The following is a 23,202-nucleotide window of genomic DNA, read 5'->3' on the forward strand; positions in this document are numbered from 1 at the left end:
AATTTTGGTTCTTTCTTCTTTTTGGATGTGTGCATTTATTGCAATAAATTGTCCCAAAGATTTTGGTATGTTGTGTTTTCATTCTCATTTATTTCTAGGAACTTTGTGAATTCATGTTTAATTTCTTCTACTACCCAGTCGCATTTCAGCAGGGTGTTATTCAGTTTCAATGAATTTTACTTGATTTCCTTGGTCTTCCTATTGTTGATTTCTAATTTATTCACATTGTGATGTGAGAAGATGCTTTATAGTATTTTGATATTTGTAAATGTATGGAGATTTGTTTTGTGGCCTAAGACTTGGTCTATTCTGGCAAATGTTCCATGCACACTGGAAAAGAATGTATACTGTGCAGTTGTTGGGTTGAATGTTCTGTACACATCTATGAGGTCCAGTTGACTGATTGTGTTCTTTAATTCTTCTGTGTCTTTGTCAAGTTTCTTTCTCCTTGTTCTATCCATTTTTGAAAGTGATGTATTAAAATCACCCACTATTATTGTAGATTCATCTATTTCTTTCTTTAAATCTATTAGAGTTTGCTTTGTATATTTTGGAACTCTTTCATCGGGAGCATAGATATTTATTATGGTTACGTTATCTTGTTCAATTGTCCCTTTAATCATGAGATAATGTCCATCTTTATCTATTATGCTGGTTTTTACCTTAAAGTGTATTCTATCAGAGATTGGTACTGCCACTCCTGTTCGTTTTTTATTGCAATTAGCTTGGTATATTTTTTCCATCCTTTGACTTTTAATTTGTTTTTGTCTCTGTGTATGCGATGTGTCTCTTGCAGACTGCATATTGAAGGATCTTGTTTTCTTATCCATTCTGCCACCCACCATATCTTAACTGGTGCGTTTAATCCAATTACATTCAGTTCAATTATCGGTAGGTATGGATTAATTGCTGCCATTATGTTTTTGTTGTTGTTGTTTGTTTTTATGTGGTGTTGCTCCTTTCTTTATTCTGTGTGTCTTCCTTTGCTGAGTGCATGCTTTTTGTGTTCTTTCTTGTGAGTTTCCTCATAGTCTTAATGTTTCAATGTCCTTTTGTTTTCATTTTCTTGTTATGTTGTGAAGTGTTAATTTTCTTTGAGGTTACCTTATAGTCCATTAACTTTCCCCTCCTTTTAGTGCAGTCGATTTTATCCTATAATCTACCTGACCTTCTCACCATCTGGTTCTCTGTTCCTACGTGTGTTTACCTTCTTTCACATTGTAATTGTTTTGATAATGGATTGATCACCCAGATTCTCTCAGTTTGTTCTCATAGTTTTTTTTTTTTTTTTTTTTTTTCTGTTCTCAACTTTTCCTTCTGTCGATTTAGTTCTGGGAGTTGCTGCCACGTATGTCAATCGCTGGTTGTTGTCTGTTCTTGTTAGTTCTCAGTCCACAGAATTCCTTTTAGGATGTTTTGTAACACAGGGTTGTCTTTGGCAAAATCCCTTAACTTCTGTTTATCCTGGAATGTTTTGATTACACCATCATATTTGATTGATAGCTTTACTAGATAAAGGATTCTTGGTTGGTAGTTTTTTTTTCTTTCAGGGTTTGATATATGTCTCCCCATTGCTTGCATGGTTTCTGCTGAGAGATCTGAGCTTAATTCGACTTGCTTGCCTTTGTATGTGACACCTCTGTTTTCCCTGGTTGCCTTCAGGAGTGTCTCCTTATCTTTGATTTTGGAGAGCTTGATTATGAAATGTCTCAGTGATTTTCTTTTGGGGTCTATCCTTCTTGGGCTTTGTTGAGTTTCTTGATTGTTTATCTTTTCACTTTTAAGGATGTTAGAGAAATTGTCTTCCAGCCATGCAGCACTTTTGCACAGCATTGCAGCAGCAAGCAGGCACACCTGCTTCATTTGGGAGTGGAATGTCATTTGGGGTTAGATTGAAAAAGCTGGTTGCTTAGATGATCTAATAAAATTTTCTCTGGCACCAATGTATGGCCTCTTTTTCAGCACTGCAGCTTAAACAAGACTTGTGAACTCCATATCTATGTTTAATTGTGGTCATGGGTAAAATTGTGAAAGTATAATATTGATCTTGGCTTGCACAGTTCCTTTGGCAATTGAATTTCTTCATACCTTTTGAGTTGGAATTCTCTCTCTGGGAGCACTGTTTGTTTGTTTTTCTGGATATTAGCAAACTCGAGAGATATTCCACTTACCTACAACCAAATCTCAGGTATCTCTAGTAAGATGAAAACTAGACTTTAGGCATCAACATGGAAAGTTTTCAGGTATGTGGTGAAAACCCCTTCCTCTTAGAGTTTTCAAGTTTTAATAGGGAATTCTCTAAACACCAAAGGCTTAAAGACTCCAAGGGCTGAAATTATAAAATGCAATAAATGGAAAGTAGAGTTTTTGAGAGACAGGTGACTGCCATTTTAACTTTATGCTAACAAAGACTTACAATGTACTGATGAATACATTTTATTAAGTAAATTTAAAAACAGTACATTTAGCAAAGGTACTAGTTATTTCTGTATATTGCTTACTACATTTTTCTTCCAACATTTTACATAAAAGAATATCAAAAGCTTTCTTAAGAACTGTGTTAGTAGTCTGCTTCTTCAGACATAGAATCCCTTTTGGGGCAATATGTAACATTCAAATCTCTACCAGCAATACACTTCTATGAAATACTTAAGACATTTGGAAATGGTAACGTTATACACCCCACAGCTCTGGGTGGAAAACCATATACAAAACTGTAACATTACTAGTCAAGCACATTATAGCTAGTAGCCCTTTACTGTAAAATAGTGTGTTGCTTGTGGAAATCAAGAAAGAGTTTTAAAAAAGATTTGCTGATCAAAGGAAAGGGGTCAAAAGCTAAATTGAGCAAGAAAGCCCTAAGTTAGGCAATTGTTGTTGTTAAGTGCTGTCAAGTCAGTCTGACTCCTAGTGACCCTATAAAGGGTTTCTGAGGAACAACTGTTGGATTTGAGCTGCCGACCTTGTAGTTCACAGTCCAGTGCTGATCCAGTGCCACACCGGAAGTCCAAATTAGGAATAGGACAGCCCTAATTCTCTTTGCCTCTATCTGTAGCAAGAAATCAACACAAGTAAGCCTAGTTAGGAAGCCTATGTGGAAATTCCTGTTGTGATACAAAATAAGTTACAGGCTCATTCCACCTATGATGTTATTCAGATAGGCAGCTCTCTGGTGCATTTTAAATATAATTCAGTAGCAGGGTAAACACATCTTCCAATGATGACTTCTTTGTCTAAAATTGACTAAGAACCCCTCTGTGGGATCTATCTTCAGAATTCAGAGCACACTCATGTGAATATCATTTTACAGGCAAATCTTAATCTTTTGAGAATAGATTTGGGGGGTTGGGTAGTAAGAGACAGACAAAAAATCATGTGACACTTCCTATACTACTTGGTACTAATAGCTGCTCTGTGAATGTTGATTACATATGATTATCAATGAAGTCATATCATTTTAACTCGGCGATTTCCTTGTTGTGTTGTTGTTTAGGGCCATTGAGGCAGTTCTGACTCACAGCAACCCTATAGAGGGTTTCCAAGGGCCGGCTGGTGGGTTTGAATCACCAACCTTGTAGTTAGAAGTCTAGTGTTTATCCTATAGCACCACACCAGGACTTCCTTGAGTGTGTCAAATGGAATACCCTTACCTGCTGAGTTACTTTGTATAAAATTATACTTAGAAGACCTTTAACATGGCATGTGTCTAAAGCTGAAGTTTATGAGGGTAACTTACAAAGAAAGTGAAGATGATCTGCTCCACATGGGCAGGTAAGCTGGCCTCAGCCAGTTCTGCAGGCTCGGGTCAGTAAGGATCTCTTACAGTATAAGAAATGCGGTGACAGAGAGTCTGTCTGAAACTGGAGCCCTCATTCATTGCTGGTGGGAATTCAAAATGATACAACTGCTAGGGAAAACAGTTCCTCACGAAATTGAATATAGAACTACCATTGTCACTCTTGTTAAGTGTCCTGGAGTCAGTTCTGACCCACTGTGACCCTATGTAATGTTTCTCTGTAGGAGCAGAAAGTATCAACTTTTTTTCCACAGAGCATATGGTGGGCTCACACCACGGGCCTGTGGTTATCATATGAAGCCACCACAATCGAGAAATCCCAATCCTAGGTATATACCCCAAAGACTTGAATGACAAAAACAGAAACTTGCTCACCAATAGTCATTGTAGCACTATTTACAACTGTTAAAAGGTGGAAACAGCCTAAATGTCCACCCGCAGGTGAGTGGAAAAACAAAATGTGGTTTACAAGTATACAGATAGTGGAATTTTAGCCATAAAGAGAAACAAAATTCGAATACATGTTACAACATGGCTGAATCTTGGAAACATGCTGCATGAAATGTCAAATGGGCACATATTGTATGGTTCCATTATATGAATAGACAAACATATAGAGACCAAAGAGTATTAGTGGTACCGGAGGTAGGAAGGAGGAGGAAAGACGTGTTTACTTGGGGACACTGGTGGTGGAATAACTGGGAAACAGAGAGTAGTAATGGTGGTACAACAGGATGAACATTACCCAATATCACTCAACTGTAATGGTGAAATGTCAGAGAGGTGGTGATAGATATTTCCCAAACAGATAAACATACAAGATACTGGAAAATGTTTTCTTACATATGTTTTCCCACAATAAAACAATTGTTTTTCGTAAAGAATCAATCTAATAAACCCAAGCGGCCTTATGAGACAGTTCTATTTCCAAACTTCTAAGTGATTAAAAGACAAGATTGAATTACAGATGTGTCCTTCTGTAAAGATGGAACCAAATCTTGGTGGACATTTTGAATGATGTTGTTACCTAAAATCAATAACAAATAATACTTTATTTAGACTGTATTCATGAACGTTGACCCACTGGAACAAAGTGTTACTTCTCAATCTAGGTAATGCAAATATTGTGGTACCGAGGGCCGGGCAACTGTTCAATTCTTGTCCCAACCCCATCATAATCATTGTCCTTCTGCTCTCAAAAGTTATAAAGAATGATGTACTAAAGACTTCAGCGGTTTCTGAAAGCCAATAGAAAAATAAGAACATAGCCGTCAAAACACTTTGCAAATGACTTACTTGATCGGGACCTTTGTTTCCAAGCTACACCATAAGGAAATTTGCCTTTCGGTGTTTATAAAGGTGACAAAGGTGCTGAGAGTATTAGTCACGGTGACTTGGGAAGACTGTGTTGTGGTTATATTCGTCTGAGGTCCTGAGTCATCCAACATTATTAACCAACCTGTAGCATGACTAGCAAATGTAACCAGAATATATATCTTTTTTCAATGTAGCATGTAGATCCCTCAACTCTACTATTTCTCAGATCATAACAAAACCAGCCCAGTTGTGGAGCTGGTTTATTCCTGTATTTACTTAGTTTCAAAGAGTAGGAATCCAGCAAAGGTGGAGAAGCGCTGGTGGTCACCGTGAAGAGCACCATTGCCCATTCTCAGCCAAACTTCATCCCCTTTGGCCAGCTTCAGCACTGCATGATTGCTGGATGTATCTGATTTCCCCTTGGTTTCATAGCTGGAAAGAGATAAAAGACAGCACCACTGTCTTAGTCTTTGCAGTGGACAATCTGCTTCTCACCAAAACCTGCCCTCCCTTTCTCTCCTAGGCTCTCCTGCATTTACATACAGTCTGTAATAAGTTATCTAAGTGGAAGATGAGTAGAAATGATATTTGCTGTTTCTAGGCCCTAGTGGCACAGCAGCTAAACACTTGGCTGGTACCTGAAAGGTTGGTGGTTCAAACCCACCTCTTGTTCCATGAGACAACGATGAGGTCATCTGCTTCCATAAAGATTACAGCCTTGGAAATCATATTGTTGTTGTTGTGAAATGCCATCAAGTCAGTTCTGACTCATAGCGACCCTATATGGGTTTCTAGAGAAAGCCCTGTATAGGGTTTAGAGATCATATAAAACCTTGGAAATCCTCCTCTGTCCTATGGCGTCACTGTGAGTCAGAATCAACTTGACAGCACTGTGTTTGGTTTTTGATTTACTTCTATGCCTGACCAACAAAACACTCAGAAATACCCCTTTATTTTCCTCTCCCATCATGACTTTCCAGAATGGAAATGACAATGACCAGAATGACCCAGGAAAAGCCATCTGCTGACACTTGAGTTCTAAGGGTCTGGGTAGAGGAAAGCTCACCACTGGACCAATAAACAACATTCTTATCAATGGAGAAAATACTGACATTTTCAAGGACTTCATTCTTCTTGGATCAACTATCAACACTCACAGAAGCAGCAGTCAAGAGATCAGATGACGTATTGTAGTAGGCAAATCTGCTGCACAAGACCTTTTTAAAGTGTTGAAGAGCAAAGATGTCAGCTTGAGGACTAAGGTGCGCCTGACCCAAGCCATGGTATTTTCAATAACCTTATATGGATGTGAAAGCTGGACAGTGAATAAGGAAGACCGTAGAAGAATTGATGCCTTTGAATTATGGTGTTGGCGGAGAATACTAAAAGTGCCATAGGCTGTCAAAAGAAACAATAGATCTTTTTTATTACTCCTCTTCATGTTGTCCAACATGAATCTTTGGCCTACTTCAGATTTTTTAATGCTTTTTTGAGTTATGGAGTTGGAGGAGATTATTGAAGGTGCCATGGGCTGACAAAAGAACAAAACAGATCTGCGTTGGAGGAAGTGCAGCCAGAGTGCTCCTCAGAGGCCAGGATGCCCAGATTTCATCTCTCATACTTTGGACATTTTGTCAAGAGGGACCAGTCACTGGAGAAGGATATCATGGTTTAAAATTAAGAAAGGTGTCCGACAAGGTTGTATTCTTTCAACATATTTATTCAACCTGTATACTGAGCAAATAATCCAAAAAGCTGGGTTCTATGAAGTAAAATGTGGCATCAGGATTGGAGGAAGACTCATTGCTGAAAGTGAAGAGGACTTAAAACATTTACTGATGAAGATCAAAGAGTCACTGTACCAAAAAGAAATGGTCAATGTTCAACCATTTCAAGAGGTAGCATACGATCAAGAACCAACGGTACTGAAAGAAGAAATCCAAGCAGCATGGAAGGTATTGGCAAAAAACAAGACATCAGGAATTGGCGGGGTATAAACAGAAATCTTTCAACAAACTGATGCAACACTGGAAGCACTCACTCATCTAGGCCAAAGAATTTGGGCGACAACTACCTGGTCAACTGATTGGAATTTGTGTCCATTCCAAAAAGAGGTGACCAACAGATTACAGAAATCATTGTACAATACTACATGTAATCAAAATTTTGCTTAAAATAATTCAAAAATGGTTACAACAGTACATAAACAGAAAACTGTCAAAAATTCAGACTCGATTTAAAAGAGGACGTAGAAATAGGAATAATGCTACTGACATCAGACGGATCTAAGCTGAAAGCAGAGACTGTCAGAAAAGTGTTTACTTGTACTTTATTGACTATGCAAACGTTTTCAACTGTGTGGGCCAAGACAAACTATTGGTAACATTATAAAGAAAGGATATACCAGAACACATAATTGTGCTCATGAAGAACCTGTATATAGAACAAGAGGAAGTTGTTCAAACAGAACTGGGGAATATTGAATAGTTTAAAGTGAGGAAAATTAAGCACCAGGGATGTATTCTTTCACCATACTTATTCAATTTGTATGCTGAGAAACTAACCCGAGAAGATAGTTTATATGAAGAAGAACATTACATCAGGATTGGAGGAAGATTCATTAACAACCTGTGATATATAAATGATACAACCTTGCTTTCTAGAACAGAAGAGGACTTAAAATACTTACTGGTGAACGTCAAAGACTATAGCCTTCAGTATGGACGTGCCGGCACCTCAATGTAAAGAGAACAGAGATCCTCACAACTGGACCAGTAAATAACATCGTGATGAATGTAGGAAATATTGAAGCTGTCAACGATTTCATTTTACTTGGATCCACTATCAACACTCATGGAAGCAACAGTCAAGAAAGCAAACTATGTATTGCATTAGGCAAATATACTGCACAAGACCTTTTTTAAGTGTTCAAATGTATAGATGTCCGTTTGAGGACTAAGGTGTGCCTGACCCAAGCCATGGTATTTGCAATTGCCTCATATGCATGTGAAAGTTGGACAATGAATTAAGACCATAGAATCAATGCATCTGAAATATGGGTTTGGAGAAGACTATTAAAAGTACCAAGGACTTCCAGAAAAACAAAGCAAATCTTTGTTGATGTGTAGCCAAAATGCCTCCTAGAAGCCAGGATGGCAAAACTTCATTTCCTATACTTCAAAGATGTTATCAGGAAGGACCAGTCCCTGGAGAAGGAAATCATGCTTGGTAAAGGACAGAGTCAGGTAAACACAGGAAGACTGCCAAGGAGATGGACTGACACAGTGGTAGCAGCAATGGACTGAAATGTAACAATTGTGAGGCTGGAGAAGACCAGGCAGTGTTCCATTCTGTTGCGCATAAGGTCATTATGAGTTGGAACCGACTTGACGGCATCTAACAATAACAATATTAGTTGAAACTGACTCAATGGCACGTAACAACAACAACAGCAACAGCACCCCATGATTGGAGAAGATTTAAATTGTTGCCTTTCTACTTAACTCTATTGTTTCTAAAGGCTACACTGTTATTATTATTGTGTACAATGGAGTCGGTTCCAACTCATTGTTGTGACCTTGTGCAGGGTTTTCGATGCTGTCAATCTCTATGGAAGCTGAAAGCCTCATGTGTCTCCTAAGAAGCTGTTGGTGAGTTTGAACTGCTAACCTTGCAGTTAGCAGTCCAGTGTGTACCGTACAGCACCATCATTAAACGGAAATGGAAAAGCAAAGAAACAGCAAGCTGAAAACTCTCTGTCAAGAACACAACACATGTCACTGACTGGAATAAACAGAGCAAAAGCAAAAAGCCTGCTAACGTTTTGAGGGACTAGTAGGAGTCTTGGTGTGGCGCTGTGGGTTAATGCGTCAGACTGCAAAGCTGTATGAACTGCAAGGTCGGTGGTTCAAGCTTACCAGCTGATCCTCAGAAACCCTATACAGGGTCGCTATGGGTCAGAAACGACTTGATGGCACTTAACAACAACAACAACAAGTATTACCCCAAATCTAAATTTAACCTAAATCTAACCTTAAAAACGGAGTGTTCGAGTAATTCTTTCATGATCTCAAAATTGTACCTGCAGAAAATGAACTGTAAACTATCCCTGAGGAAGACCTACTTTACCTTGTATGTGGCCATGAAGAAAAACAGGCCAAGAAGAGCCTCCCAGAAAACACAAGCAGTGGCCAAAGAGAAAAAGAGCCGTAAGACCAACTTGACAAAACCATCCAGTTGCTGTAGCTTTGATTCTGACGCACGATGACCCTACTGTGTCAGCTCTATAGGGTTTTCAATGCTTGCTTTTTTCAAAAGTAGATCAACAAGACTTTCTTTCAAGATGCCTTTGGGTAGACTTGAACTTCCAACCTTCTGACTAACAGCAGACTGTATTAACCATTTGTGCCATTCAGGGACTCTAACTTGACAGCAAAAACCTGTTCAGCTGCTGGAGACTTTGGTCTTTGAGTTGGATGTACTAAATGGGGAGAGGATTGTCTCCTATAGGGGCAGGATGGAAACACATGTATTCTAAGTATGGGAAGAAAAATTCACACTGGTGTTCATTAGACAAAGAGGCAGTGAAGGCTAGCTGTTTAGGAGAGCCCACTTTTCCCTCTTCTGTAGAGTTGGGGTGGAGGGAGCACGGTGGCTCCATATGATAAGTACTGAACTACAAGCCACAACAAGTGTGGTTCAAGCCCTTGGGAGACAGATGAGGCTTTCTGCTTCCGCAAAGATTTTAAAAGGCTTGAAAACCCTATGTAGGTTTGTTATGAGTCAGAACCAACTCAAAAGCACTTAACTATGACAATAGGGTTGGTGGCTCAAATCCACCAACCACTCCTTGGAAATCCAATACAGGGTTGCTATGAGTCAGAACTGGCTCAAGGGCACTTAAAATAGCAACAACATAGGAGTGTGTCTACGTTTCTTTGCCTCCCTTGATCTTGGGAGAAGGAGAGGAGAAGGGAGCAATGTGACTAAGTTCTCAGAATGAAATGTCTGGAACATGAAAGTTTCCACAGCTCGTGTTCTTTCCTCGATCTGATTCCAGCAATGACAATGACCAGAGAGAATTTAGAAGTCAGTTTTATGAATGGCAGAGCTGTTTTTATCAGGCTGAGCTCTCTGAGTACTAGATGTGGCAACTCCTCTTCCAACAGCCTCCAACTCCCTCCTCTATTCTCCCCTAGCCTGAAACTCTTGCCCTGGACTGGCCAGATAAAACCATACTCTGTTCGACTCACTATATCCGAGGCTCTTGATTACAAAAGTTTCACCTATCCTCTCATGCATTTTTTTAAACCTCTTTTGGCATATCAGATATGTACATATGTTCTCCCTGTCTACACAGGCCCCATCAAAAAAATATGGGAATCCTTCTAAGTCATCAAGCTTAACAGGGAACAAATAGCAGCCGCATTTTCTGTCGATAACTCACCATCCGCTTACTTATGGAAAAGTTTTGTCTTCGGGCACATCCTAAACTTACATCAAAAGAAATTCCAACATTTCATTTGAGAGAGCTTTCCATGCCACCCGCCCTATGGTAACCCTAGGACCAGGACACTAGGATAAGCAGCAGCAGCAGCTACACAAGCAAAACAAACCAGTTGCCATTGAATCATCCTTAACTCATGGCAACCCTTCATGTGTCAAAGAAAAACTATAGGGTTGTCAGCTGATTTTTTTGTAAGCAGTTTGCCAGGCTTTTCTTCTGAGGTACCTCTAAGTAAACTTACCTTTAGATTAGCAGAAGAGCACATTAACCATTTGCACCTCCAGGGACTCCACACAACCTAAAGGTTGTTATCATTATTGTTGTGTGTAGTCAAGTCAATTCCAACTCACAGCCACTTATAGGACAGGGTAGAACTGCCCTGTAGGGTTTCCTAGGCTGTAAACTTTATAGGAACATATCATTAGGGGTTTTTCTCCCAGAGCTACTTGGTGGGTTCGAACTGCAGACCTTTACTTAGCATACCAATGCTTAACCCACAGCATCAGCAGGGCTCCTTCACAACCTAAGTAGGCGGACTTAAAACTATTTTTTGGAGTCCTGGTGTGGTGCTGTGGGATAACGCACTGGATGGCAAAGTCAGTTTGAACCACAAGGTTGATGGTTCAGACTCAACAGCAGCTCCTTGGAAACATCATGAGTCAGAACTGACTCGATGGCACTTAACAAGAAGAAGAAGAATATTTTTGGCTTTCTTAATCTGCCAGCCCAAAGCGCTCTGGAGAACACCCACAGATTTAAGTTTCAGGCAAAGGAAGGAGCGAAGAAAGGGTAGAGACAAAAGGAAAAAAAAAATGAGTTAACAAATGAATTCAAACAGCAGGTTTTGGGGAGTGTTGCTAGCAATCAGCTCAAGGCCTTCCATCCCCCCCCTGCTGATGCTGAAATGTATCTGATTTAGTTCTTCTCGAATATTAATTTTGATCTGGTTGTCTATCAGAGTGTGTGTGTGTGTGTGTGTGTGTGTGTGTGTGTGTGTGGTGGGGGTGTCCCACTGAGGGAATAGGCCATGCCAGACTGTATTGACCCCATAGACTTCTCTGACTTTGAGCAAACAATGGATGATTCCTCTGATGGGTGGACCACCCACCTGTACATGCTGAAGACCGTGTTGCCATTGTGCATCAGGTACACATACACCTCATCAACATCCTCATGCTTCATCATGCTGAAGGTGAAGAAGTACACACCTGAAACACAGGTATTTAGCCACATGGATATGAATTAACATATTCTCAGATGTCCTGAGAACCTATAGACAGCAAAGAAATAAACCAAATGACTTCCCCCTTCTTCCTCTGCTCATGCTTTACACGGTACATTGCTTCGTCCTGGCCTTCATCTGCACGAGTATCTCTTTACCTGTTCTTACCTTCAAACTTTGAATTGTGGTGTTCGAGGAGAATACTAAAAGTGCCATGGACTTCCAAAAGAACCAATAGATCTGTTTTGGAAGAAGTGCAGCCAGAGTGCTCCTTAGAGGCTAGGACGGTTAAACTTCGTCTCTCATACTTTGGACATATTGTCAGGAGAGAACAGTCACTGGAGAAGGATGTCATGCTGGGTAAGATGGAGGGTCAGAGAAAAAGAGGAAGACCCCCAACGAGATGGATAATCCAGGTGGCATCATTGATGGCGTCAAGTGTGGCAGCGGTAGTGAGGTTGGTCCAGATCGGACATTGTTTCATTCTGCTGTGCATGGGGTCGCTATGAGTCGGTTTCGACTTGATGGCACCTGACAACAACAACAACCTTCAAATGGCTTTCTATTTTGTTCACTTTCTGAATGTGCATACTGTGTACCCCCAACAAGGTTGTAAAGTCTTTAGGGGCAGAGATGTACATTGGCTGTGTTTCACTGGCTCTCCTTACTGCTCTCCCAAAGTGCCCAGGGCATAGTATACACTGTTATTGGGTCTAAGCTAATTATCACCAGCATCTACCGCAGGAGGCATGGTCAGATAGAAGCCTATGGTGGGGAGTGAGCACCTGGCCTTCCAAAACCATCACAAACAGGAACAAGTATAACCTTTCAGTGGAGGTGCACACTCATCGCACCAAGTGTATGCTGAAGAGAACGATGTGCTGGAGTGCCAAGTAGATGTTTGCTAGCCCTAAGGAAAGAGTTGCAGTAATTGCTCATGGTATTCCTTGTAAATGGCTGAAATTAAATGCAATAAACAGAAGACGGAACTTAGACTCTGCAGCATGACCCTGTTGCTGAAAGTTCAAATCCTCTTCATTTGAAAAAGATGAAATTTTCTTGGAAGAGCCTAGATCTCCTAACTGGAAGTACTTTAATATGACCTTGGTTGGTTGGTTATGTGCTGTGGAGTCGGTTCCGACTCATAGCGACCCTATACAGGATTTCCGAGGCTATAAATCTTTACAAGAGCAGAATGCCTCATCTTTCTCCCATGGAACAGCTGATAGCTTCGAACTGCTGACGTTGCGGTTCGCAGCCCAATTCATAACCACTACACTACCAGAGCTCCTTTTAATATGACCTGGCACAGTCTAAATGCCAGCATGGAAGAGTCTGTCAGTGAATAATTAAGAAGAATCCAAATCAGACAGATGAGCACAAAGGAAAAACTTGCCAACTCCAGGGTCTTGGATTTGGGAGTACATTTTGGAAAGGTAAATGCAAGTGTAAATATAAGTCAACAAGTTCTCATTGATTTCCATGTTACATTTATGCACTAAGGATCTTTTTACAAGAGAAAAATCCAGAAACACCTAAAAAAAATCACTAGAGACTTCTTTGCTCTTTTCCAAAGGCACAGTCAAGTAAGGTAGAAAGTGTAATGGTGCCACGTTGCTCCATCTGTTTCTGAGTCAAGTTGAAAAAAAAAAAAAAGAAAGGAAGCATAATTATGCTTCATTATGTTCTAGGCATAAACAATCTATGCATGAAGAATGGTGGAAGTTATATAAAAATCCATTGTGGCCTTTCACAAGTCTGGTGATGATTAACCCACAGCAGAAACGTCAAAGCAGATACAAGGTATAGGGCTCTGAGAAAAAGGCTCACATGTGTTCAGGTGTTTCATATTTTATAAAACTTCTACTCCCCTCTGGCTCTCCCCCACAGGTTAAAAGAAAAACAACAATGCTTAATGTTTCAGGAGGATAAAACAAATCCAAATGACAGGAAAAGAGATTAGTTTGTCAGAAAAATAGAAGAAAAATTATGAGTACTATTAGAAACAGACTGCAGAAACCATTTAGAGAGTACGTATTAAGACACCAGATGGAGAATAAATGAAATGCCAAAAGTTGGAAATACATAAGTGCATATGTATTCTATTCACACACAATTTCCTTTGCAAGAATAGGTACTGAAACTGGTTACCTTAATTGCAAAATCAGTCTCCTTGGTCTCAGCACTCACAAAATTGGAACTCATGAAATGGTCATTTGAAATATACTGGATGAGGTTTAAACAGTTTACTTTGAGAGCCCAAGGATATTCAATATTGTTGGAATAAGGCGCCCAAAAGAGTTCTATAACGTTAACTCAAATAGGTGTAACTATATCCTCTTAGGAATTATTTGTTCTGTCCAGTTATAGTTTATAAGCTTTATAACCATGGTCAGATTAAAAAATATATATATGTCTGTTTTTTCAGATTAAGATTCATGTACTTCCAAAGCCAGCAGAAATCTATATACAGGAGCTGCCTGTCTCACCCTGAGTCGGAAAGAATTTTTCACTTCCTTAGTGCCTTCCCTATGCTATTCCCGCTCTACCTCTTTTTTCTCTCCATCCCTCCCCTTTTATTCCCTTCTCTCTTCCTTTCTTCCCTCCATCCCGCCTCACTTCTCTTCTCTTTTTTGATCACAGATTGTTTAATTCCATCATTCATTTAATTTTACATCTCACCTGATACTGGGGCCCCAAATCTACCAGTCATGACATCAAAGAAGTTTCCAATGTTGGTCTCAACACTGCTGAAGATAATCCCACTGTTCTGATTGCTGAAGTGAGTTGCAAGAGATGCCATGAATGCAATCTAAGGAAAGAGTTGGTGGTTAATTAGTAGGCAATTAGCATGCTTTGACAAATGAATATTGAAAATTTACTTTGCATGAGATACCAAGCAAGTTTTTTTTTAAAAAAACAAACAACAGAAACAAAACAGTATGGATCCCAATTCAGAGTTGACAAACTTGGAAGGAAGGTTAAGAGTACATGGTTGATAGTCACTTAGTGTCCTACTTTGAAAGGTGTCCCATATATGAAAGCTCCATCCTTATTATTGTTGTTGTGAAGTGCTATTGCATCAATTCCAATGCACAGTGACCCTGTATAGGGTTTCAAAGAGTGACTGGTGGGTTTGAACCATGTGGTTCACAGTCCAGTGCTTACCCTACACCAGGACTCCTTATTATCCTTATTCATTGTTGTTGTTAAGTGCTGTTGAGTCTGTTCATACTTATAGCAAACATATCTTCTACTATATTTTTAATGTTCATTTAAAATAAATATGAAAACCTTTCTTATACTTAACAAAAACGAAAATAGTGACAGATGCTTCTTGTTGTTGTTATGTGCCGTCGAGTTGGTTCTGACTCATGGTGACCCTGTAAAGAGTTTCCAAGGAGCAGTTGGTGGGTTTGAACCTCTGACCTTTCAGTTAGCAGTCCAGTGCTTTTCCTCCAATGCCACATTACAAAATGTTTAAACTTTTTTGTAGCAAGAAAAAAAACTTCCTTAAACAAATTTTAAAAACAAGAAACATTTGCAGCATATATTAATGAAGGTTTAATACCCATGTTAGGTGCTGTTGAGTCGCTTCCAACTCATGGTAACCCATACACAACAGAACAAAACACTGCCCAGTCCGGCTCCATCTGCACTATTACTATGATTCAGCCCACTGTTGGTTCCACTATGTCAAACTATCTCATTAGGGGTTTTCCTCTTTTTCACTGGCCCTCCACTGTGACAAGCATGATATCCTTCTTCAGTGAGTGGTCCCTCCTAACTTCATGTCCAAAGTAGATGAGATGAAGTCTCATCATCCTTGCTTCTAAGGAGAATTCTGGTTCTACTTCCTCCAAGACAGATTTGTTTGTTCTTCTGGCAGTCCATGGTATATTCAGTATTCTTTGCCAACATCATAATTCCATCACTCATCTGTCAGTTTGTCACACTGTGGTGGATTGTGTGTTACTGTGATGCTGGAAACTATGCCACCAATATTTTAAATATCAGCATGGTCACCCATGGTGGACAGGTTTCAGTGGACCTTCCAGAAGAAGACAGACTAGGAAGAAGGAGAGGTGCATTACTTCTGAAAAGTTGGTCACTGAAAGCCTGATGAAGAGCAGTGAAACATAGTCTGATAGAGTGCCAGAAGCTGAACTTTTCAGCTTGGAAAATGACTGGGAAGAGCTGCTTCCTCAAAGTAGAGTTGAGAGGGGAATGGAAGAACAAAGCAGATGGGAGAACAATTAGGCATATTTGCATGGGCTAAGTGGGACAGAGGTAAATAACCGATGTATGCACAACCTTAGAACAACATGGCTCTGGGATACAGAGATTGAGACATGGTTGGAATGGGGGAAAAGGGGGAATAATGTTAAGATGCTTGGCTGTCTCTTGAATCTTGGTTTTCCTTGCATTATACAATAAAATAGACACTGGAGGGAGAGAGAAAGGAATTGCCAGAAACATCACCATAGAAAGCTTTTAAGTCCGTCTTCTGCCTATAACCGATTGGAATACCTAAAATGGGCTACAACGTGCCCAGTGAAGGAGGCTTCCTGCGGAGCATCTGCATTACATAAGACTATAGGTGGAAGCCTGAACCACATCCAGATCTTCAGAGACGGGAAATTGCCACTTAAAAGGACAAACAGGCCAGCCTGGAGCAGTGAGAAGAGCAGAAGATACTTCTGGAAAGAAAGACCACCAGGAAAAATACAAAACAATAGAGGCAGACTGACTATTACTATAAGAATAAGCAAGTTACTTGCCCAGGAGACATCAAGGCAAGTGGTCAGGTCCCCTCAGTGTAAACCCCCTTCCAAGACTAAGACTCAATGGGAATACACACTCTGATTGGTGACCACGCTCATCACCGATAAGGGGAAGTGAGGGAAAAACAGCAATGAAGCCACGAATTATGTCCTACAACGTTCAATAGACTCCTGTGGACCCGGGTGGAGACCCGGTTGGCCAGCAGTGTGGCAAGACCTGGGGACTCTTGGGCCTAGAGTCAGTGACATAGTCACAAAGGACTAGAGTGGAGAGTGAAGCATCCAGCTGATAAGAAATGAGGGCATATGCACAAGAACACCCACACTTACCCACTTGACCTGGCTTCAATGACTGGATGATCAGAGCTCAACCAGAAGAAGATAGAAGAGGGGGGAAAAAAAAGAGTAATCTGGTACAATTTTATGAACTTGACCTACACCTATTGATGCAGTAGCTCAAAAGAAGGAACAAATCTTTACAGCGAGGATCATTCCCACCCCCTCCACACACAGAGTAGACAGGGATAGGTAACTTGAACATTGGCTACCCAAAATGGGGGGGAGGGGTAGGTTACAAAGGCAAGAAGTGACTGGCTTACAAGCTTTCAAGAGGGAACCTAGATCCAGAGGGCTTGGAGGAAGGTAAAATCTCCACTGAGTAGTATCCAATCTGTCTAGGCAGGGCTGATGAAAGGAAATGAGGATAGGTCTCTTGTGATACAATAGTGAATAGTTGTTATCAGGACTGATTGTGAGGGTTGGAAATGTAAAGGTAGATTTTTGTAGCAAGGAGGGGAGTGGTTAACTTTGCAGTCTAGGAAAGGAAGTCCCTGGAACCATCAATGGAGAAGATCGAAGAGCAGGGCCCTACCCAGAGAAGCAGTGACGCCAGAGATGGAGGCAGAGACCATGACGTGGGGATATGGAGCAGCTGGAGACTTTAGATCCAGAAAGAGAGAGAGAGGGGCTGTATGCTGATGACCAGATACAGGCTTGTAGTGCATACCCTTTGGTTGGTTAATGATGCGTGGAGGGGATTGTAACCATGGCAATGAAACCATATATGATAGAATGAATGTAAAACTAATGTTCTCCTATGTAAACTATCACATAATTCACAATTCACAAAACATTTAAAAAGAAAAAAAAAAAAAGTAGAGTTGACTTTAATATCTGTAGTTTATATAAAACTATCCTTGTGTGGCACTGTAGAATAAGCACTGGACTGCTAACCAAAAGGTCAGAGGTTCAAACCTACCACTGTTCCTTGGAAACCCTACATAGTATTGTTATGAGAAGAAACCAACTCAATGGCACTTAACAACACCATAACTCAGTAAGGAAAACATAAATACTATGCGACAAACGGACAAAGAATATGGCAAGTATATCTAATAAACAATATTTTTTTCATTTGAAGCAATAAACCATTTTACACATCAGATATATATACCACAAAGGAGGGTGGTGACAGATTTTTGCTGTCCAGGAGCGGAAGTCCCTGGAACCATCAAGGGAGAATAGTGGAGTGAGAGACCCTATCCAGAGAAGCAGTGACTCCAGAGATGAAGGCAGAGAGGATTACATGGAGAGATGGAGCGGCTGGCTGGGGATTCTGGACTCAGGGAGGGAGAGGGGCTGTGTGCTGACAGCCAGGGGGCAGGCTTGCAGGGTGTACCCTGTGGTTGTTTGATGATGCATGAAGGGGATTGTAACCATTGCAATGAAATGAAATACGATAGGATGAATGTAAAGCTAATATATATATCACATATTTGCTTTTGTATTTCCAACTCTTGGAATTTCATGTAGTCATAATCTGATTTCTTCATTTGAATTTTCTAACGTGTTTCTTTAATCTGTTTTTTATATATGCTTCATTTTTTAGAAAAACTGATGTAGGATAAGCACTGGACTGCAAACCACAAGGTAAGCAGTTCAAACCCACCAGCCACTCCTTGGAAACCCTATACAGGGTTGTTATGTGCCATAACCAACCAGACAGCACTTAACAACAACAATATCACATTTTTCCAGTATGTACTTTTCTGTGTCTGGGGGTTTGTGGAGAAAAGTGCTATTCAGAAGTTTTGTAACGTATCAAAACCTGAACACATATAAATAACTTTCTCCCATTGGTATGAGTGCAAATTGTTAGGATCTGAAGGCAATTTAGCAATGCATCAACATTTTAAATGTCCATACTTTTTATCCTAAAGTACCCACAATTTTAGAGTTTTATCTCAAATAGATAATATTTTATATATGTATGTTTATTATAATATTATTTATAGCAGTTAGATTGGAAATAACTTAAGCACCAATCTATGGAGAAAAAAAATCAAATAAGTTTTGGTTAACTACTAACATTTTTTGCTACACAGCAATAAAAATGATAATCTATATTAATCCTTCTCAATATCTGTTTCAAGGAACATTGGACTTTAAAAATAGTTTTTTTTAATTATTAAAATTTCTGTAATCAAATAATATTGGAAAAAATTGCAACAAGTCCTCCTATTTATTTATTTATTTTTAATGTTTTATTGTGAATTATGTGATAGTTTACATGCGAGAACGTTAGTTTTACATTCATCCTATCATATATCATTTCATTGCCATGGTTACAATCCCTCCATGCATCATCAACCAACCACAGGGCATATACCCTGCAAGCCTGTTCCCCAGTCTTCAGCACACAGCCCCTCTCCCTCTCTCGCTGTGTTGAAAGTCCCCAACTGCTCCATCTCTCCACGTCATCATCTCTGCCTCCATCTCAGGCATCGCTGCTTCTCTGGGCAGGATCCCGCTCTCCGTTCTTCTCCCTTGATGGTCCCAGGGACCTCCGCTCTTAGACTGCAAAATTAACCACTCCCCTCCTTGCTACAAAAGTCTACCTTTACATTTCCAACCCTCACAAGCAATCAGCAAGTCCTCCTCTCGTAACCTCTTGTAATGAACATATTGAAAAATCTGCATAGCTGTCATTGAACTGTGTACCACAAAAGTGTGTGCCAACTTGGTAAGACCATGCATGATTCCAGTATTGTGTGGTTTCACTGCATCTTGTAATATAATCTAATTATCCTCCATTTATGAGTTATTTAAATGAAGTGGGATTAGTGTGGGGTGTACCTTGAGTCACAGTCTTACAAAAGGGCTTGACTCACGTCACACCTTTGCTTGATTTACACCTTTTTTCTTGCTTTTATTACTTACATGCCTTTCAGTCGATTCTGACTTATAACAACCCTATGTACAACAAAATACAACAATACCTGGTCCTGTACCATCCTCATGAGAAACAAAATCCAAGCTATGCACCAGCCAATTGTTGCAACTACTGTCAATGCAGCGCTTTGAGAGTTTGCCTCTTTCTCGTTGACCCTCTTTGTTGTTGTTGTTAAGTGTTGTTGAGTCGGTTCTGGCTCATAGTGACCCTGTATAGGGTTTCCAAGGAGTAGCTGGTGAGTTTGAACCACCGCCCTTGTGGTTCACACTGACCTTGCGATCCAGTGCTTTATCCCACAGAGCTACCTCAGGACTCTCTAATATGCATGATATTCTTCTCCAGGCACCGGTTCCTGCTGATAACGTGCCCAATGTATTTGAGATGAAGTCTCACCATCCTCACGTCTAAGGAGTATTCTGGATGTACGTCCTCCAAGACAGATTTGTTCATCCTTCTGGAAGTCCACAGTATATTCAGTATTCTTCACCAACTTAATTCAAATGCATGAATTTTCTCCTGTCATCTTATTCACTTTCCAGCTTTTGCATGATACGAGGCAATTAAAACCACTATGGGTTGGATCTGGAGCACCTTAATCTTCAAAACAAAATAGCTGCTTTTTAACACTGAAAGAGATGTTTTGCAGCAGATTTGTCTGATGCAGCACATCCTTTGGTTTCCTGACTGCTGCTTCCCTGGGCATTCATAATAGATCCAAACAAAATGAATTTTTTGACAACTTCTGTATTTTCACTATTTATCATGATGTTTCTTATTGTTCCAGTTGTGAGGCATTTTGTTTTCTTTATATTGAAGCATAATCTACAGTGAAAGCCTCAGTCTTTAATCATCATCAGTAAGTGCTTCAAGTCCTCTTCACTTTCTGCAAGAAAGGTTGTGTCATCTGCATATTGCAGGCTGCTAAGGATCCTTCCTCTAATCCTGACGCTGTAGTCTTCTTCATACGCTCCAGCTTTTCAGATTGTCTGCTTAGCATGTGTATTGAATTAGTGTGGTGAAATGATACAACCTTGATGTACAACTTTCCTGATTTTAAACCATGGAGTCCTGGTATAGCACTGTGGGTTAACGCGCCAGATTGCAAAGCCATGTGAACTGCAAGGTTCGTGGTTCAAGCTCACCAGCTGCTCGTCAGAAACCCTATACAGGGTCGCTATAGATCGGAACCAACTTGACGGCACCTCACACAACAAAAGTATTCCCTTGTTGTGTTCAAATGACTGCCTTTTCGTCTATGTACAGGTTTCATATGAGCACAATTAAATTTCTGGAATTCCCATTTTCACAATGTTATCCACAGCTTGCTATGATTAAAACAGTCAAGGTCTTTGCATAGTCAGTAAAACACAGATAAGTATCTTTCAGGTATTCTCCGCTTTCAGCCAAGATCCAGCTGCTATCTGTAATGATGTCTCTCATTTCATGCCTTCTTCTGAATCCAGTTTAAATTTCTGGCAGTTCTCTGTCAATGTACAACTGCAGATGCTTTTCAGTTTATCTTCAATAAAATTTGACTTATGTGTGATAATGATATTGTTTGATAATTTCCACATTCTGTTGGCTCATGTTTCTTTGGAATGGGCACAGATATGAATCTCTTCACATCGATTTTCCAGGTAACTGTCTTCCAAATTCCTTAGCACTGATGAATGAGTATCTCCAGTGCTGTATTCATTGGCTAAAACATTACATTTGATATTCCATCAATTCCTGAAATCTTTCACCAATGCTTGCATGCAGTTTGGCCTTCTTCCTTGAGTACCATTAGTTCTTGATCATATACTACCTCCTGAAAAGGTTGAACATCAACCATTTTTGAAGGAGGGTACAGTAACTTTGTATATTCCTTTCATCCTATTTTGGTATTTCCTACATCATGCAATAATTTGCATAGTATCTTTAAAAATTTCAGGTCGAGGCCTGAACTTTTTCTTCAATTTTTTCAGCTTGAGAAATACCAAGCATGTTCTTCCCTTTGGGTTTTCCAATTCTAGATCTTTGCACATTTCATTAAATAGTTTTCTTCTCAATGTGCTCTTTGATATTTTTTATTCAGCTTTTTAACTTCATCATTATTTTTTTTTCAGTTTTGTTGTTCTAAGTTCAAGAACAAGTTTCAGAATCTCTTCTGACATCCATTTTGGTCTTCTTTCTTGTCTTTTTCAAGACCTTTTGCTTTCTTCGTGTATAATGTTCTTGATGTCATCCCACAACTCATCTGGTTTTTGGTCATTAATGTTCAATGAATTAGAATCCTATAGCCAAACAACTACCTAATTTTATTAACATTGAATTATTTTTTCCTCCAAAGAAACCCTCAAATCCAGAACCACACTCTGAGAATCTTTGATGCTGATCTATACTTAGGTACATATTGTGTGGGAGAATGTGTTTAATATATTGCTTAATAAGAATGTAGGCAATACAAGATCATTCAGGTCTGATATAAGACTTTAAGTGAGTAAGTGGGGAAGAAAGAAGCTTTGTATGGGCAAACAGGAAAATATGTGTAAGAACATATATGAAATTATTAATCACTATTAATTACTATTAATTATTATCACTGTCTTCACAGGAAGGGTAGATTATAGAAATTTTCACCAATAATTTTTAAATGAATGTATTAATTTTATATTAATAAAAAAGACATAATTTTAATTGAATTGATTTACATGAAGAGGTTGTTCAGAACATATTGTGATTCATGAAATAAATTAACAACTGTAATATGTACTATATCTTCATATTATTATTTAAAATGATATGTATGCATATATATAAATCTAAAAAGAAATGAAATCATGTTTACAACTTCTTCAGTATGAAATTGATCAAATATGTGATCAGGATATATTGATAATTACTGGTAATTGGAATGCAAAGATTGGAAACAAAGTGAAAGGATCAGTTGTTGGAAAATATGTCCTTGGTGATAGAAATGATGCTGGCAACCACATGATTGAATTCTGCAAAACCAATGACTTCTTTATTGTAAATATCTTTTTAAACACTATAAAAGATGACTATCCACACAGACCTCACCAGGTGGAATACACAGAAATCAAATTGACTACATCTGTGAAGAGATGGTGGAAAAGCTCCATTTCATCAGCCAAAACAAGGCCAGTGACAGACTTTGAAACACACAATCAATTGATCATATGCAAGTTCAGGCTGAAGCTGAAGAAATTTTAAATAAATCCAAGAGAATCAAAATATGACTTTGAATATATCCCACCTGAATTTAGAGATCATCTCAAGAACAGATTTGATGCATTAGACACTAAAGACTGAAGACCAGTAGAATTGTGAGATGACATAAAA

The 23,202-nt window shown here is 39.4% G+C and overlaps 1 protein-coding gene across 2 annotated transcripts in view; it reads right to left on the minus strand.

Annotated features, from left to right (window-relative positions):
• Positions 1–4,988: 4,988 nt before the first annotated feature.
• Positions 4,989–23,202, minus strand: part of C1QTNF3 (C1q and tumor necrosis factor related protein 3) — a 33,135-nt gene continuing 14,921 nt past the window's right edge. Inside the window, exons 4-6 of one of the 2 annotated variants that reach the window (XM_006875377.1) lie at positions 14,524–14,653; positions 11,728–11,827; positions 4,989–5,545 (exon numbers count right to left, since the gene is read on the minus strand). In XM_006875377.1, the coding sequence (XP_006875439.1) occupies positions 5,386–5,545; positions 11,728–11,827; positions 14,524–14,653 (390 nt within the window). In that variant the 3' untranslated portion in view covers positions 4,989–5,385. The remainder of the gene's footprint in view (positions 5,546–11,727; positions 11,828–14,523; positions 14,654–23,202) is intronic. The other variant, XM_006875378.1, reaches the window with a different exon arrangement.

The sequence above is a fragment of the Chrysochloris asiatica genome, unplaced genomic scaffold (genome assembly GCF_000296735.1).
Source record: "Chrysochloris asiatica unplaced genomic scaffold, ChrAsi1.0 scaffold00324, whole genome shotgun sequence".
NCBI lineage: Eukaryota > Metazoa > Chordata > Mammalia > Afrosoricida > Chrysochloridae > Chrysochloris > Chrysochloris asiatica.